This window comes from Patella vulgata, chromosome 3, assembly GCF_932274485.2.
Source record: "Patella vulgata chromosome 3, xgPatVulg1.2, whole genome shotgun sequence".
NCBI classification, from domain to species: domain Eukaryota; kingdom Metazoa; phylum Mollusca; class Gastropoda; family Patellidae; genus Patella; species Patella vulgata.
Window position 1 is genome coordinate 88946546 of NC_065881.2, and position 17314 is coordinate 88963859.

At 37.8% G+C, this 17314-nt stretch overlaps 1 protein-coding gene across 2 annotated transcripts in view; it reads right to left on the reverse strand.

Annotated features, from left to right (window-relative positions):
- The window catches only part of LOC126815042 (probable phospholipid-transporting ATPase IIB), a 36293-nt gene that overhangs the window by 17503 nt on the left and 1476 nt on the right, over nt 1–17314 (reverse strand). The window contains exons 1-9 of one of the 2 annotated variants that reach the window (XM_056099533.1): nt 14044–14175; nt 10261–10431; nt 9828–9978; nt 9112–9225; nt 5332–5499; nt 3525–3671; nt 2667–2747; nt 2165–2314; nt 809–898 (exon numbers count right to left, since the gene is read on the reverse strand). In XM_056099533.1, coding sequence (XP_055955508.1) covers nt 809–898; nt 2165–2314; nt 2667–2747; nt 3525–3671; nt 5332–5499; nt 9112–9225; nt 9828–9978; nt 10261–10403 — 1044 coding nt within the window. In that variant the 5' untranslated portion in view covers nt 10404–10431; nt 14044–14175. Of the gene's footprint in view, nt 1–808; nt 899–2164; nt 2315–2666; nt 2748–3524; nt 3672–5331; nt 5500–9111; nt 9226–9827; nt 9979–10260; nt 10432–14043; nt 14176–17314 lie in introns of those variants that run through there. The other variant, XM_056099532.1, reaches the window with a different exon arrangement.

Genomic DNA, 17314 nt, shown 5'->3' on the forward strand with positions numbered 1-17314 from the left:
ATGATGTCAGACATTTGATTAACCAATCAGCATTGATGTTACTAGTGGATTACCCACAGTTCCGTTCAAAACACGCCTAAAACTCGCCGTAACAGACCGTTTCATTGACTTATCCCTGACACCATTCAGAACACGAGTTAAATAACAACTCTTCCAGATCCAAGTGTAGTAAAGACAAGTAAAACAAAATTTTGAACTATAAAAACGAAACGAAATAGGATCTGTGTTTTAACCAGATTGATTGTCATTGCTATAATAATAAATGAAGACTTGATTTTCTATGTTAGGGTTGAAGATTTGACAACTTCAACGAATTGTCATAATTTGTCTCCAACTAATGCTGAGTTTCTTTTATTTATAAAAAAATTTCTGGGGTCATTTTAGTCTCATGTTAGAAAAACAAAATTTACAAAACAATCAAGTTTCTCCGCAGACGAACGAATGTTTTAGCTAGCGCCACATAAAATTTTATTATTTCAAAATTACATACATACATACATGTCACATGATAGTTGATTCTTGAATGACATTGATATGTATATGATCGCTGATTGGTGCTGCGTGGTAAAAAAAAATGTCCAGCAAATGTTCAGTTTCAACACAGACAGCAAACAGAGATATGTCCAAGTGGTGAACAATTTCCAAATCTCTAACAAGTTTAATTTCATGAACATTTTGTCAGAACATTTTTTTTCTGCTTTTTTAACCAGCAGACTGTGAATAAATTGATCAGAACAAATGTTTTCATGAATGTTTGACTAATATGTTCCATCGTCCGCGTTAAGACTTTAAATGTGAATAATCTTACCTTGAGTATCATCATGACAATAGCTAAAACAATGACAGCACAAAATAATAATTTAGTTAATGTGTTGATCTCCAGATCCAATAACCCGGTCTGAAATATAAAAATAATAATTTAGTTAACGTGTTAATCTCCAGATCCAATAACCCGGTCTGAAATATAAAAATAATAATTTAGTTAACGTGTTGATCTCCAGATCCAATAACCCGGTCTGAAATATAAAAATAATAATTTAGTTAACGTGTTAATCTCCAGATCCAATAACCCGGTCTGAAATATAAAAATAATAATTTAGTTAACGTGTTGATCTCCAGATCCAATAACCCGGTCTGAAATATAAAAATAATAATTTAGTTAACGTGTTGATCTCCAGATCCAATAACCCGGTCTGAAATATAAAAATAATAATTTAGTTAAAGGGGCATTATGGGAGATTTGTCAAAGAGCTGACAGTTCTCGTCATAATAATTAAAAAATAGATAACATAAAAAGAAGATACTGAAAATTTCAGTGAAATTGCTCTAATTTGAACCGAGATATTAGCGATTGAATTTTAGGCTTAGTTTCGAGCATTATTACTAAAGTCAGTACGATAAAAAAACATAGTCTTGATCATCCATTAGAAAATGAATTCAAATCAAGTAAATATCGCAGGCTAGCGATGGCGTCGAGAGTTGATTATGGTCTGGATAAGTTAATTAATGTCTAATCAATAATTTAGATAACCTTTCAAGCCTAAAGAAAGAAGTGCAATAGGCAGATTTAGCTCTTGCATAATGTCTGTTTAATATGTTGATCTTTAGGTTCAACAACCCCGGTGAGTGGTGAAAATTCTATAGTCTGTCTTATTTAGTCTTGTAGAGTGTCAACAAACAAATTGTGGACGGACGGACAGGGCCGACTGCATAATACGTCCAAATATTCATGTGGACGTAACAAAAACAAGACAATAGTGTAGGTCTCATCACACAACGAGATTGTCCAATCTATATTACCTACGGGATGAGGTAGCTCAGATTAAGACGCTGGCTTGCTAAAAACAAGATCTTGGGTTCGATTCCAGTGTTGGCGTAGAACGCTCATTAGGATTTTCTGGCATGATTTCTCCTTGTCACTGGTGCAGTTTGGAGAGGCTGGAAAGGACAGCTGTCTAGTCGTTTGGATGGGATGAAAAACCAAGGTCCCGTGTACTTGTTGTACAAGCAAAAGAACCCTTGACAGTTAGAATTCGAAATAAGAGTAGGTCATAGTACCTCATAGTACAGAGTACGACGTATGCTTGTCTTCATTCGCTGAGTCGGTGTTTAAAAGTAGAAGTTAAACCCCATTTAATTTCTATTCCCTTGTCCAGGTCCTTACCTTGCTCTGGGGTTTTGATGTATTCATTACAGCCCGAGTTTCTCTACCAGTGTATATCACTAGCCCTAAAGCTGTACCAGATGCAACCACGGTATTAGCCCATAGCGTATTCTCTATACTCAACGAATCTTCACAGATAGTTCCATCAGTCTACAATATAAAAATTACTCCCTGTAATCTTTAAACACGTTCCAAATATAATTTTAACACAGAGATTATTGTTATGATAGATGCGTTATAAAGATTTCAACAAAAGGAAGTGATGAACGCAAAAGGAAAACACAAGTTATCCTTCTATATAACTGACTGAAGTGACGATTGATAACAGATATACGGGTAAATTTCTGCTCACTAATAATTCCTTCAAAGACCAAATGTTGTTATATGAGACTGTGAGAGGATATCTGACAATTCTTGTCATGGAATAAAACAGATCATCATCCCTGTATTTCAGTCTACCCAGCGGTGAATGGGTAAAATTTAAAATATCTAATTTACTTACCCTAGAGAATGTACCAATAAAACTATGGATGGCTTTTTGTGGTTTTTCAGCATAAATATTACCACAAATATCTAAAATTTCCTGTAAATAAAGAATCAAATCATCAAAATATATCTAGTACAGACCTGTCAGCACCTTGTGTGATTTGACAGGCCTAGTCTAGTATAGATCCATCAATCCCTCTAATGGCCTGGTCTGGTACAGAGAGAGAGAGAGAAATGGGGTTTAACATCCACTCGACCCAAACTAGGTCATTTCGGGACTAACACATGGTTCAATTGTATTTCAATAATTTGCTTGTGTGTAGGGGTCTTTAGCAGTGGGAGGAAACCAGGGGACCTGGAAAAAACGCATGAGGTTGTACAGGCGACCCTACTCCTTGCACGTAAAACCGGGGAATCGAAACCCGGCCAGTTGACTCAATGACAGACCGTTTGATACACCGCACGCGCGTGCTAACCATTCGGCCATCCAACCCCCCCTGGTCTGGTACATACAGTCAACAACTGTGATGCTGTTGGGTAGATCGGCCTAGTCTAGTAAAACCTATTAACCCTCCTGATGTAGTAGAGTAGATTGGCCTAGTCTAGGAAGACCCAAGATGAACCAGTTTAAAATAAAAAGCCTTATCGAGTAAAGGTCGCAAGCTGGGTTTTTTAAACTGATTTATTTGCCCCACAACAGCATTCAGTCGATAAAGTTAAACTAGATTAATGATTCTCAGGGTTTTTAAACCAGTTCAAGCATCTGAATGGGCTAGTAGATGAATCTATGTGTGCAGAATGGCATGGTCTAGTAATACCCTTTCCTATAACTATGTTATAAAACTGATTTTTAACATTTGAGAAAGTAACTAACAGCATTTGATTGGAGACGTTGTGTCGTTGGAACAGCTAAACGTAATTTCCAATCTGTTTCTCCATCCAGTTGATCTGTTCGTATAAAACATCCACCATCTTTTTCTGTTGTTCGTATCAACACCATGTCAGCTGGTACACGCTGATTCTAAAAATAATATATAATATATTTATAACTGATATGTTATATATAATATCACTAGGGACCGGGTATCATTCAGATTTGACGAAAAAAGGAAAGAAACTGAGCTTACCATCTAGAATCTAATACTGGTATCTAGTTAATAGATTGCCATCCAGAAAGTGTTAAATGCCGTCGTCAAGATTCATCAAAAAACGTCCAGTTTGTGCTACGTGTAGTTTAAGAAACACTGTTTAGTTTTGACATCGGTCGTCTAGTTTATGAAACCAAATGGTCATAAACCAGACGACCAATATCAAAACTAAACTAAATGGTCAAAAACTAGACAACCAATGTCAAAACTAAATGGTGTTTCTTAAACTACATGGTAGCAGAAACTGGGCGTTTTTTTGATGAATCTTGATGGCATTTAATACTTTCTGGATGGCAATCTATTGGATACGTGTATTAGATTCTAGATGGTAAGCTCAGTTTCTTTCCTTTTTTCGTCAAATCTGAATGATACCCAGTCCTTAGTGTATATTTAATACTGGTTTATCTATACTAATATTTGTGATTGCCCGTTTGTCTGTCTGTCTGTCTGTCTGTTCAGGATTGGCGGACACACTAGGGTTGTCACATGGTTAAAATTTGGTGCATAGGGTTAGCTCACACTAGGGAGTAACATGGGCTACATGGCATTGGTCTACCACTTCCGGTTTGGGAGTTATATGCACAACCCGTGCAGCGTCGGGTCATCTGCTAGTTCTAATATATTCATAACCGGTATATCACAATATTTTATGTCAATTCTGCAAACAAAGCAAGCTTAAGTTTGAAATGGTGCGCTATATAAATGCAAGAATTACTAAACATATATTATAAATGTAGAACCAAAATGAGGTCAAGATTTCTGGAAATGAAATTGGGTTTAATGTTCTACTTTTCTACACCAACTGGGCAAATGAAGATTGGCTAGATTTCTGGCTAATGTACATATAAAAGACAGAGAGAAATGTGATTTAACGTCCACTCAACACAAACAAGGTCATTTCGGGACTAACATATGGTTCAATTTTATTTCAATAATTCACTTGTCCGTGGGGATATTTTCGGTGGGAGGAAACCTGAGGAACCAGAGAAAACCCAGAAGGTTGGACAGGTGACCCTACTCCTTGTCACGTACAACCGGGGAATCGAAACCACGCCAGTTGACTCAATGACAGACTTTATGATACAAAACGCACGTGCTAAACAATTCCGCCATCCAACCCCCCAATGTACATATAAACCATGAACAATGTTATAAGGTTGGGAATGGGGGGGGGGGGGCGACAACACTCCATTAAAAGATAAACAATGGCTGGAAATGAAATGAAATGAAATGGAGTTTAACGTCCTACTGTTCTGCTCCGAACTGGGCTAATGAAGACGGGCATACTGTCATACAGTGTGCTATGAGGGAAATTTTGCCCGGACAGCAGCAATACGGCCTTCTCTTATATCGAATTCCAACTGTCAAGGGATCTTTTACGTGTACGCCAATTTGTACAAGGGACCTCAGGTTTTTCTTCTCATCCGAAGGACTAGATACCTGTCCTTGTCAGGCAAGACAATGGCTGGACCAGTCGGTAGTTCTGTATAGCTGCTGGATCAATCGCTAATACAACTATATATATTTACCCACCTTTTCTACTACTATTAAATCTCCTACACGTATATTCGAACTCGGAACACTCACAATACCATCTCGCGTCTGCTTTTTGTACACCTGAGAGTTAGCTTCCTTGTCTCTACGGTAACGTCTATAATCATCCAGTGCTTCACGACACATGGTTACAAATAATACAAAACACTGAAAATATATACGTACGATAATTTTACAAGAAGAAATGAAAGTGGTTTAAACCCTTAAGATCGCCTTAATTAGGAGTCCTCAGAACATAGCATTGGCACACGAAAACTGGTCCTATCTATATGAAAGGTTTGAGGCGGTCTAAGGAACAATGAGTTACAGAGAGAGAGAGAGAGAGAGATGGGGTTTAACGTCCACTCGACACAAATTAGGTCATTTCGGGACTAACACACGGTTCATTTTTATTTCAATAATTCGCTAGCGCGTAGGTGTCTTTAGCAGTGGGAGGAAACCGGAGGACCCGGAGAAAACCCACAAGGTTGGACAGACGACTCTACTCCTTGTCACGTACAACCGGGGAATCGAAACCCCGCCAGTTGACTGACTCAATGACAGATTGTATAATACAGCGCGCGCGTGCTAACCAATTGGTCAATGAGTTACAGACGTTTCTCTATTTTTCTTCACGGAAATGAGGTAGTGAATATCTATATCTATCAAGTGCTAAATGATTAACATCCATTCAACATCAACACACACCAATCTGATTAAAACCCAGATCCTATTTCGTTTCGTTTTGTTTTACTTGTCTTTACTACATGTACACCAGATCTGGAAGCGTTGTTATATACCATGCGTTCTGGTTGAAGTCAGAGATTAGCCAATGAAACGGTCTGTTACAGTGAGTTCTTGGCATGCGATGCACAGAACCGTGGGTAAACCACTAGAAAAGTCACTGCTGATTGATTAATCAATATCTGACGTCATAGGGTCAAAGCGAATCTCATATGACCTCTGACGTGACCTTCCATTACAATCGTTTAGTGTAGGCCATTGAAAGTATAAACAAGAGCATTGCTAACGCTGCAATATACGTCCACATTCGAGCAGTGATTGATATGGTACTTTTTAAAAAGAAGAAACTACAATATGAAATGGCTGTATTATGATAAAAGGCAAAGACGGCTAGGCGTTGGGTTTGTTTTGCCAAATTTACAGACAAAATACTAACAAAAAAGTGGGTGTGACACTGCCCCAGGAGGTCGGGGCAAGCACCAAAATAAATGGTTGCTGTCTTTACGGTATAAGGAATAAATATGCAAAGTTCCAAGATGATCCATTCAGAATTGCAACCTGTAGAGGATAAATACAAAAAATGGGTGTGGCTCTGTTCCTGGGGGTTGGGCAATCACCAAAAAACAATTGGGGACATCCTTAGGGTATAAGGAATAGGTAAACAAAGTTTCAAAATGATCTGTTAAGAATTGCAGCCTGTAGATGACAAAAAAATAAATACAAGAAATGGGCGTGGCTCTGTCCCGGGGGGCGGACATGCACCAAAAACAATACGGATCATCCATAGGGTGTAAGGAATAAGTGTGTAAAGTTTCAAGATGATCACTTAAGAATCGTGGCCTGTAGGCGCCACACAGACACACACAAAGAAAATGGGCATGGCTCTGCCCCTGGGGGTAGGGCATGCACCCCAAACGATGAAATGGGTGTGGCTCTTCCCCTGGGGGTTGGGCATGCACCCCAAACGATAGGAATGTTCCTTAGGGTACAAAGAATAAGTATGCAAAGTTTCAAGACGATACGTTAAGAAATGCGGCCTGTAGACGAAAAACAAACAAATACAAGAAATGGGGGTGGCTCTGCCCCTGGGGATTGGGCATGCACCAAAAATAATAGTGATCATCCATAGGGTATAATAAGAAATAAGTGTGTAAAGTTTCAAGATGATCACTTAAGAAATGTGACCTGTAGACGACACATAGACACATAAAAGGAAATGTGCGTGGCTCTGTCCCTGGGGGATCGGCATGCACCACAAATGATAGGGATGTTCCTTAGGGTACAAAGAATAAGTATGCAAAGTTTCAATATGATACGTTAAGAAATACGGCTTGTAGATGACAAACAAAGAAATACAAATAATGGCTGTGGCTCTGCCCCTGGGGGTAGGGCATGCACCAAAAACAATAGGGGTCATCCTTAGGGTATAAGGAATAAGTATGCAAAGTTTCAAGACGATACGTTAAGAAATGCGGCCTGTAGACGAAAAACAAACAAATACTAGAAATGGGCGTGGCTCTGCCCCTGGGGGTCGGGCATGCACCAAAAACAATAGGGATCTTCCTTGGGGTATAAGGAATAAGTATACCAAGTTTGAAGAAAATCCAGTAAGAATTGCGCCCTGTAGGCGACACAAAGACACACGAAAAGAAAATGGGAAATGGGCGTGGCTCTGCCCCTGGGGGTTGGGCATGTACCCCAAACGATAGGGATGTTCCTTAGGGTACAAAGAATGTGTATGCAAGATTATAAGTTAAGAAATGTGGCCTGTAGACGACAAACAAACAAATACTAGAAATGGGCGTGGCTCTGCCCCTGGGGGTCGGGCATGCACCAAAAACAATAGGGATCTTCCTTGGGGTATAAGGAATAAGTATACCAAGTTTGAAGAAAATCCAGTAAGAATTGCGCCCTGTAGGCGACACAAAGACACACGAAAAGAAAATGGGCGTGGCTCTGCCCCTGGGGGTTGGGCATGCACCCCAAACGATAGGGATGTTCCTTAGGGTACAAAGAATGTGTATGCAAAGTTTCAAGATTATTAGTTAAGAAATGTGGCCTGTAGACGACAAACAAACAAATACTAGAAATGGGCGTGGCTCTGCCCCGGGGGGTCGGGCATGCACCAAAAACAATAGGGATCTTCCTTGGGGTATAAGGAATAAGTATACCAAGTTTGAAGAAAATCCATGAAGAATTGCGCCCTGTAGGCGAACCACAGACACACACACACACACACACACACACACATACATACATACACACACACACACACACAGACAGGGGCGACGGCATAATACGTTCACATTATGAATGTGGACGTATAAAAAGGAACGAAATAGAGATCTGTATTTTAATTAGATCGACACAAAACAAACTGAACATCATTAATTCAATAATTGTCTTGTAAGGAGGGGATTCTGGCTGTGAGACAAAACTCTGTTGACTGTGGAATGTAAATAGATCCCAAAATTGAATATCCGTGCATCAAATATTGATAAATAATACGGCACAACCAACCGAACAGTGGTAATTTCCACACAAATGATATATTTAACCTAAAATTACTTTAGATTTTCAACACGATACATCATTATTTCAATAATTCGCTCGTGAGAAAGAGTTTTTGGCTGTGGGAGTAAAACTTTGTGAACTGTGGAATACAAAATCAAATATACAAATACCTCAACATTGTGGTTTCATAGCCATTCATCGTTAACACATGACATGATAAATCATTACCAAGTATTTCAATATCTCACTTGTGAGGAGGGGTTTTTGGATCGGGGACCAACCTGTGTTGACTGCTGAATGTGAAATCAAAGAAATTTGAACACTGAGAGAGAGAGAGAGAGAGAGAGAAAGAGAGAGAGGCAGATGGACTGTCATCCTGTCAAACCAATTATCATATAAAATCAAGTGAAATCAAAAATTTTGGTGAGAGGTTGTGTCATTTTAAGGGGTTTTGGTAAAATAAACTCAAGTAGAAATGTTATGGCTCTAATCATAGATTCATTTAAAAAAAAGATCCCTTACCAAAGGGCCCCAATAGGTGTAGAGGTATCCAATTCTTATGGCAGGAAGAAACTGGGACGTAGCCATTATTAAAAAATACAGATTTAAAAAAAACTTGAACTGTTCAAATAACACCTGAAAAAATAAAAACATTTGTTACATGTTTAGATATTACAAATTCAACTACGTCTTATTTCATGCTTGTATAATGATTAGCCAATGAGAGAGAGAGAGAGAAATGGAGTTTAATGTCCACCTGACACAAACTAGGTCATTTCGGGACTAACATATTGTTTAATTTCATTTCAATAATTTGCTTGCGTGTATAGGTCTTTTAGCAGTGGGGGGAAACCGGAGGACCCAGAGAAAACCTACGAGGTTGGACAGGCAACCGTACTCCTTGTCACATACAACCGGGGATTCGAAACAACACCAGTTGACCCAATGACAGACTTTATGATACAGCACGCACGTGCTAACTATTCGGCCATCCAACCCCCTGATTAACCAATGAAATGGTCTGTTTAATAGTACAATTTCGAGACATCCGTACGGTACGACTTGCAGAAAATAAAACCAAAAGTTAAATTAACATAAAATAGTTTAGCTTATTTAAAGTTCACCTCATGTGATACCTTGACGACCTAAAAGACGGGGCCATGCAGTGTGCTATGAGGGGCCATACTGTCTACTCTTAATTCAAATTCCAACTTTCATGGAAATTTATTAAGATTTACCTTTGGAATAAACGTTATAACGCTGTATTTCTGATTTCTAACAACATTTTTGGTATATTTTGGTTGATGTCCAGTTGCCATGCCGATATTTATGGTACGATCTTTATATTCCTTCTCTCCACAACAACTTCTGAACAGCCGACTCCAACAACTGAAAAATGAGGTTTACACCAAAATCCTTTTTTAGGAAATCTGGCCGCTGGGTACTGTTTACTTCATATGCACATATTTCCCTCTTTTGTATTGGATAATAGGCAGTTGTCAGTGGTATTTACAATTTCGTATCAAAATATCTTTAGGGCAAAATTTTTAGTTTTTCATGGAGTAGGTCACTTGAAATGAAGAACAGAATTCTGATTTGAACAGAAGAGAAATGTGTTTACAGAATTGTTTTCTAAAATAGGTGCCTTACAGTTATTAAATGACAACTCACCTTCCACACATATTCCACCAGCCCTCAGACAGGAAGTAACCAACACCTTTATGTCGCCCATAACGATTTTTACGCTCGCGCATGAGCTGGTCGTTTTCATCCATTTCAAAACTTTCACCACACATCAGGGGAATTTCATCCATAAACTCATCGTTATTAATTGTAGAATATCTGTGAATAATAACAATGACGTAATTTATAGAATATATGTGAATAATAACAAGACATTATTTGTAGAATGTACATGTAGGTAAATAATAACAATGATGTTCATTGTAGAATATCTGTGAATAATAACAATGACCTTATTTGTAGAATATCTGTGAATAATAACAATGATGTTAATTGAAGAATATCTGTGAATAAAAACAATAATGTTAATTGTAGAATATCTGTGAATAAAAACAATAATGTTAATTGTAGAATATCTGTGAATAATAACAATGATGTTAATTGTAGAATATCTGTCTGTATATAATAACAATATTATTAATCATAGAATATCTGTAAATAATAAAAGATGATCTGTAAATATGTATGTGACAACATTAAAAAATTAAACCATATCCACAAAAGTGTTATTAATGAACTTCTGTCCCTTCATTCATGTCTAGAAAAACACTATTGAAATGGTTCTTGCCTATTACCCAGGTGAACCTACTGACTCGTTCCTCAAACCAGCGGAAAATATCAAATCAAGTTTGAACAGGTGAAATTGTAACAGAAGACGATGTTTCAATGTGGGAATATAAAATTATTTGGGATCCAAGTTGAACAAACATGTACATGTAACAATGAAAAAGACAAAATGGACCAAGCAAGATCGAAAACTTAAAACTCTAATGTCAAATAGTTGATGGGTGGTGTGGAGGGTTCAAGACCTCTTTCATAAAAAACTGACACAGACTATTGTGTCTTATTTCGTGAGACACTACAAGCAAGAGACTTTTCTTAGCAAGCATGTCATAGAGTCATCCAACTACGGATTATATATAGAATACAGAGCTTGCCGAACAATTGAGAAACACAGATAAACACTTTCTAAATGTTATCTCAAAATGAGTAGTCTATGACATGCAACTGGAGATGTACACAAATGTATCAAGGCCTATATGATACATGTATATAACTTGACATGTACAATGTAAGTATTAAGGCCTACGGCATGTAACTTGACATGTACAATGTAAGTATCAAGGCCTACGACATGCAATGTATCAAGGCCTATGATACATGTATATAACTTGACACGACATGTACAATGTAAGTATGTATCAAGGCCTATGACATGTAATGTACATGTACATATAAGTACATGTATACTATTCAAAAAAAGTAGGGGATATTTGATTTTTAAGTGTTATTAAAGTCACCTAATGAAACTGACGAAGAAACAAATGACAAAATGAAATGAAGTTCACATTCATCGATTTATTCCAAATGATCGTTAGACTAAGTAAGGAACAGACTGACCATTATAAGGGTAAAATGATACCCGGGGTCAAACAGCAAAGTTACCACAGCATCACAACCAAGTCAGTAACGGGTAAATCCTCCTCTGTTTGCCAAACAAGCATTGATCCGACGTGGCATACTCCTAATGAGACGTCTAAGGTCATTTTGGTCCAGATTGTCCCATTCCTGTTGCAACGCAGCAGCAAGTTCTTGGACATTGGCAGGACGTTGTTGACGTTGACGTAACCTCTGTCCAAGCATGTCCCAGACATGCTCGATGGGGGAGAGGTCGGGTCTCAGTGCTGGCCAAGGTAATGTGGTGATGTTCTGTTGTTGGAGGTAACCTGTAACGATCCTGGCCCTGTGACATCTTGCGTTGTCATCCTGGAAGATGAAACGGCGGCCATGACGTCGTGCGAACGGCACAACATGGGCTGCCAAGATGTTGTCCCGGTAGTACTGGCCTGTAACACGCCCTGCAACAACATGTAAAGCCGTTCTTCCAGCAACAGTGATGCCTCCCCACACCATAACAGAACCACCCCCAAATCGATCATGTCTGATGACGTTAACGTCTTGGAAGCGCTCGTTTCGACGACGCCACACCCTCCTACGTCTGTCCAAAAAATCAACAGTGAACCTTGACTCATCTGAAAACATCACATTGCTCCAGCGTCGATTATCCCAGTGTTGACGATCCCTACACCAACGACGTCTTGCCTGAATGTGATGATCTCTCAAACAGGGGATCACGCGAGGACGTCGGGCGCGAAGGTGACCCCTATGCAGTCGATTCCGAATCGTCTGGCCACTCACTCTCACACCAGTATCTGTTTGAAGACGAGCGCTGATCTGATTTGCTGTGATGACACGATTTCTCAAGGCCAAGGTACGGATAAATCGATCCTGGGCTTGAGTTGTCGCCCTTGGTCGACCTGAGCGTGGTCTGTCCTGTACAGATTGTGTATCACGGTATCTGGACCATAGCCTGCTTATGACAGATTGAGAAACATTCATCGTCCGCGCCACAACCGCCTGTGTTGTGCCGATCTGTAGCATGCCAAGGGCACGTAACCTTTCATTTTGGGTAAGCCGACGCATATCAAAATTTGTTTTCTGGTCACTAAAACAATTAAACTGATGTTTCCACCCTGGAATTCAATGCCACAATGACTGTAACATTCAAAGTCAGAGTCGTGCAAATCTTGGGTTGGACCCCCATGATGATCCCAAGCATCACCTGCATTCCATGCGGTAGCTATTGGTGCGTTTGGGCGTCACATGTAACTGGAAATGTTTCTTCTGTTAGGTTCTATAGTGACTTTTTTCGTAGTCATTTGCATATTTTAGTATTATGCCCCCAAAATCAAATATCCCCTACTTTTTTTGAATAGTATAGTACTATTCAGTAATGCTTAAACAAGAGCAGATGAATACTCTCCTTTTAAGACATGGATGGTACGCACATCTAGCATTATAAAAACAAACTTGGTACCCACCGCTAGCAATATAAAAACAAACTTGGTACGCACACCTAGCATTATAAAAACAAACTTGGTACGCACATCTAGCATTATAAAAACAAACTTGGTACGCACATCTAGCATTATAAAAACAAACTTGGTACGCACTTCTAGCATTATAAAAACAAACTTGATACGCACATCTAGCATTATAAAAACAAACTTGGTACCCACCGCTAGCATTATAAAAACAAACTTCGTACCCACCGCTAGCATTATAAAAACAAACTTCGTACCCACCGCTAGCATTATAAGAACAAACTTCGTACCCACCGCTAGCATTATAAAAACAAACTTCGTACCCACCGCTAGCATTATAAAAACAAACTTGGTACCCACCGCTAGCAATATAAAAACAAACTTGGTACCCACCGCTAGCAATATAAAAACAAACTTCGTACCCACCGCTAGCATTAAAAAAACAAACTTCGTACCCACCCTTAGCATGTACATGTATATCTTAAAAATAAACATGGTACCAACCCAAAGCCTCACATGTATATTAAATCCATGAATCTGGTTGCATCACTAGGAGTAAAACCAACGAGTAAATGAATAAAAATCTATTTTGTAGAAGAGTAACAACAAACTAATGTTTATACACACTGTACACGTATGAAACAAACATGGTACCAACCTCTAACATGTATATCAAATTCATTAATCCAGTTGCATCAATAGATATAATAAACTATGGGTAAATGAAACAAACATGGTACCAACCTCTAACATATCAAACCCATTAATCCGGTTGCATCAATAGAAATAATAAACTATGGGTAAATGAAACAAACATGGTACCAACCTCTAACATATACCTGATATCAAATTCATTAATCCATTTCAGTAGATATACATAAACTATGGTTAAATTAAATGAAATGAAATTTAACGTCTGACAGGTCTGCACCGACTCGATTAATCTAGACGGAAACTATGGGTGAACTACATGTCAAGAACATCTAACGTATAAAACTGCAACAACAAACTGTATAATAATGTGTGTATAATAGTTGGGAATGTGACGACTGTATTTATATATATAATATTGATTATGTACATGTATGACCTCAATTTTAAAACAGCTTGTTGAATACCAATATAATATTAACATTGTACATACATGTATATTTGTACATAAGAGTTAAACCAGCTAGATTTAATGCTGAATATTGATTTAATAAAATAATCTAATTATAATAACCCTACTGTCAGATATTCTGTGACATTCCACCCACGCTGTCCATGAATTAATGAAATTAGTTTGATCTTTACATTGGGTCACGATGCAGGGGATTTATTTTCCTGAGGATTTTGTTCTTTTCAAAAATGAGAAACTTTTCCTGATCATTTTCAATAGCAATATTCACATGCATTCAATTCATTGATTTTCAAAATTAATTGAATATTTTTTGTCTTATTCAATTTATTTCTCGGACAACAATCAAAAAGGCTATGGTTACAGCTAGAGCAGCCAGGGGAGCACGCTGTGGCATTTTAAAAGATTTCTGGAATTTGTACATGTACATGTAAGTGCTGATTGTTCCTGTCATTTCAACAAAAATCTTGAATTTGGAATAATTTTGAAGGAGAAGTTCCATATATATTTTAGTGAATCAAAAGAGTTGATTCTGTGAGGAGTAGTAGCTGTGGGTGGGTATAACATCTACTTCAACAGTAATGGAGGTCTATTAAAATATTTTAGGTAAAACTATCTGAATAGAGAGAGAGAGAGAGAGCGAGAGTTTAAATCCCCTTGACACAAACTTGGTTATTTTGGGACAAATGTACAGTTAAATTTTATTTCAATAATATGTTTGCGTGTAGGGTTCTTTAGCTGTGGGAGTACCGGTACCCAGATATACATTTAAAACACAAGGAGATACTGTCTCAAATTCAGTGCTACTTGTATCCCCAAGGATATAAATAATCATGTCTATACAATGAGTTAAGTAACCCTTCTAAGAATTTTAGCGATCAATATTTTAAACATACATTATGCAAGAGCTAAATCTGCCTATTGCAGGTCTTTCTTTAGGCTTGAAATATTATCTAAATTATTAATCAGACATTAATTAACTTATCCAGACCATAATCAACTCTCGATGACATCAGATTTCTCTGATATTAAATAGATTAGAACAGTTCAGCCATATTTTGATTTAAGCTAAAAATGGAGGAGCGAGACTTAGCTTCGAACAGCCAGTATGATTATTGAAATTATTGCACGTGTCTTGTCAAACCTTCAAAGGCTAATATTTAATATCTTCGCTCCCAATAGAGTAATTTGAATGAAATTTTCAAATTATTCATTTTATTTACCTATTTTCGAACTATTATAGCAAGAATGGCTAGCTCTTTATCTAAATCTTACATAATGTATCTTTAAACATAATCCATTAAAGATGCATTTTCAGTTTTGAGGGGAGGGAAAAAAAACTCCCCTCGGTCGACATTCAGGTGAGTGGCAAGCGCTCGAGAGCAATCACTCGCCATAAAAAACAATGACTGCTAAACACTGTAACCCAGGTATCATTTCATTATACACCAAGTCAATAATCAACTCTCTAAACACTGTAACCCAGGTATCATTTCATACTGTGTCTGTGTATATAGCACTAATTTCTTTCACATTCATTCAATATCAAATCTTTGTTAAAAAATTAGAAAAAATCGTCTAAAATCACCAAATATCATCTAATTTGTATTTGTGTCCAGTTTAAAGCTGACTATTAAATTTTGATAATGAGTGTTCAATTTACAACTGTTTAGTTTCTCAATCACTATTAAAAAATTAACAACCCAATTGATAATGATACATTTTTGAACAGTGGTCAGGAAATTGAATACTTGTAAATTGGACACTCAAATACGATTGGCAGATAACTTAAATTTAAAAATGGATACTGGTAACCAAGAGTTTGTTTATTATTGTAACAACGGTAGCAATGACACTCAGGGAGAAAGAGAGAGAAATGGGGTTTAACGTCCACTCGACATAAACTAGGTCATTTCAGGACTAACACATGATTCAATTTTATTTCAATAATTCGCTTGCGTAGGGGTCTTTAGCAGTGGGAGGAAACCCACAAGGTTGGACAGGCGACCCTATTCCTTGTCACGTGCAACAGGGGAATCGAAACCCCGCCAGTTGACTCAATGACAGACTGTATGATACAGCGCGCGCGTGCTGACAATTCGGCCATCCACCCCCCACCCACAATGACTCAAAGCCATACTGTTCTGCAAACAAAGAGAGAGAGAAATGGGGGTTTAAGGTCCACTCGACACAAACTAGGTCATTTCTGGACTAACACATGATTCAATTTTATTTCAATAATTCGCTTGCGTAGGGGTCTTTAGCAGTGGGAAGAAACCCACAAGGTTGGACAGGCGACCCTACTCCTTGTCACACACAACCGGGGAATCAATGACAGGCGGTATGATATAGCATGCACGAGCTAACTATTCGGCCACTCAACCCCCCTTCTCCAAATGAAGTAATTTGACTCCAATTATAATAAGTATTGTGAGAACTGTCAGTCTTTTACCCAAATCTTACATAATACATCTTTAATTAAACATATATTATGACGTCACATTAATAATGATGTCATTGTAATAATCATATTAAACATATATTATACAAGAGCTAAATCTGCCTATTGCAGGTCTTTCTTTAGGCCTGAAATGTCATCTAAATTATTAGACATTAACTAACTTATCCAGGCCAATCTACTCTCGAAGACATCGCTTGCCTGAAATAATTACCGGATTTGTATCCGATTTGCTGCTTAATGCTCACTGATGATTAAATCAAAAAATGGATAATCAAGACTATGTTTTTTATCGTACTGACTTTAGTAATGATGACCGAGGCAGGGCCTAAAATTCAATGGCTAAATTCTCGGTTCAGAGTGGATCAATTTGACTGAAATTTTCAGCATATTCCCTTTACATTATCTAGTTTTTAACTATTATTGGAAGAACTGCCAGCTCTTTATCTAATCTCCCATAATGTATCTTTAAATTATTCAGATTATTCCTTTAAAACACAGATTCTATTTCGTTTCGTT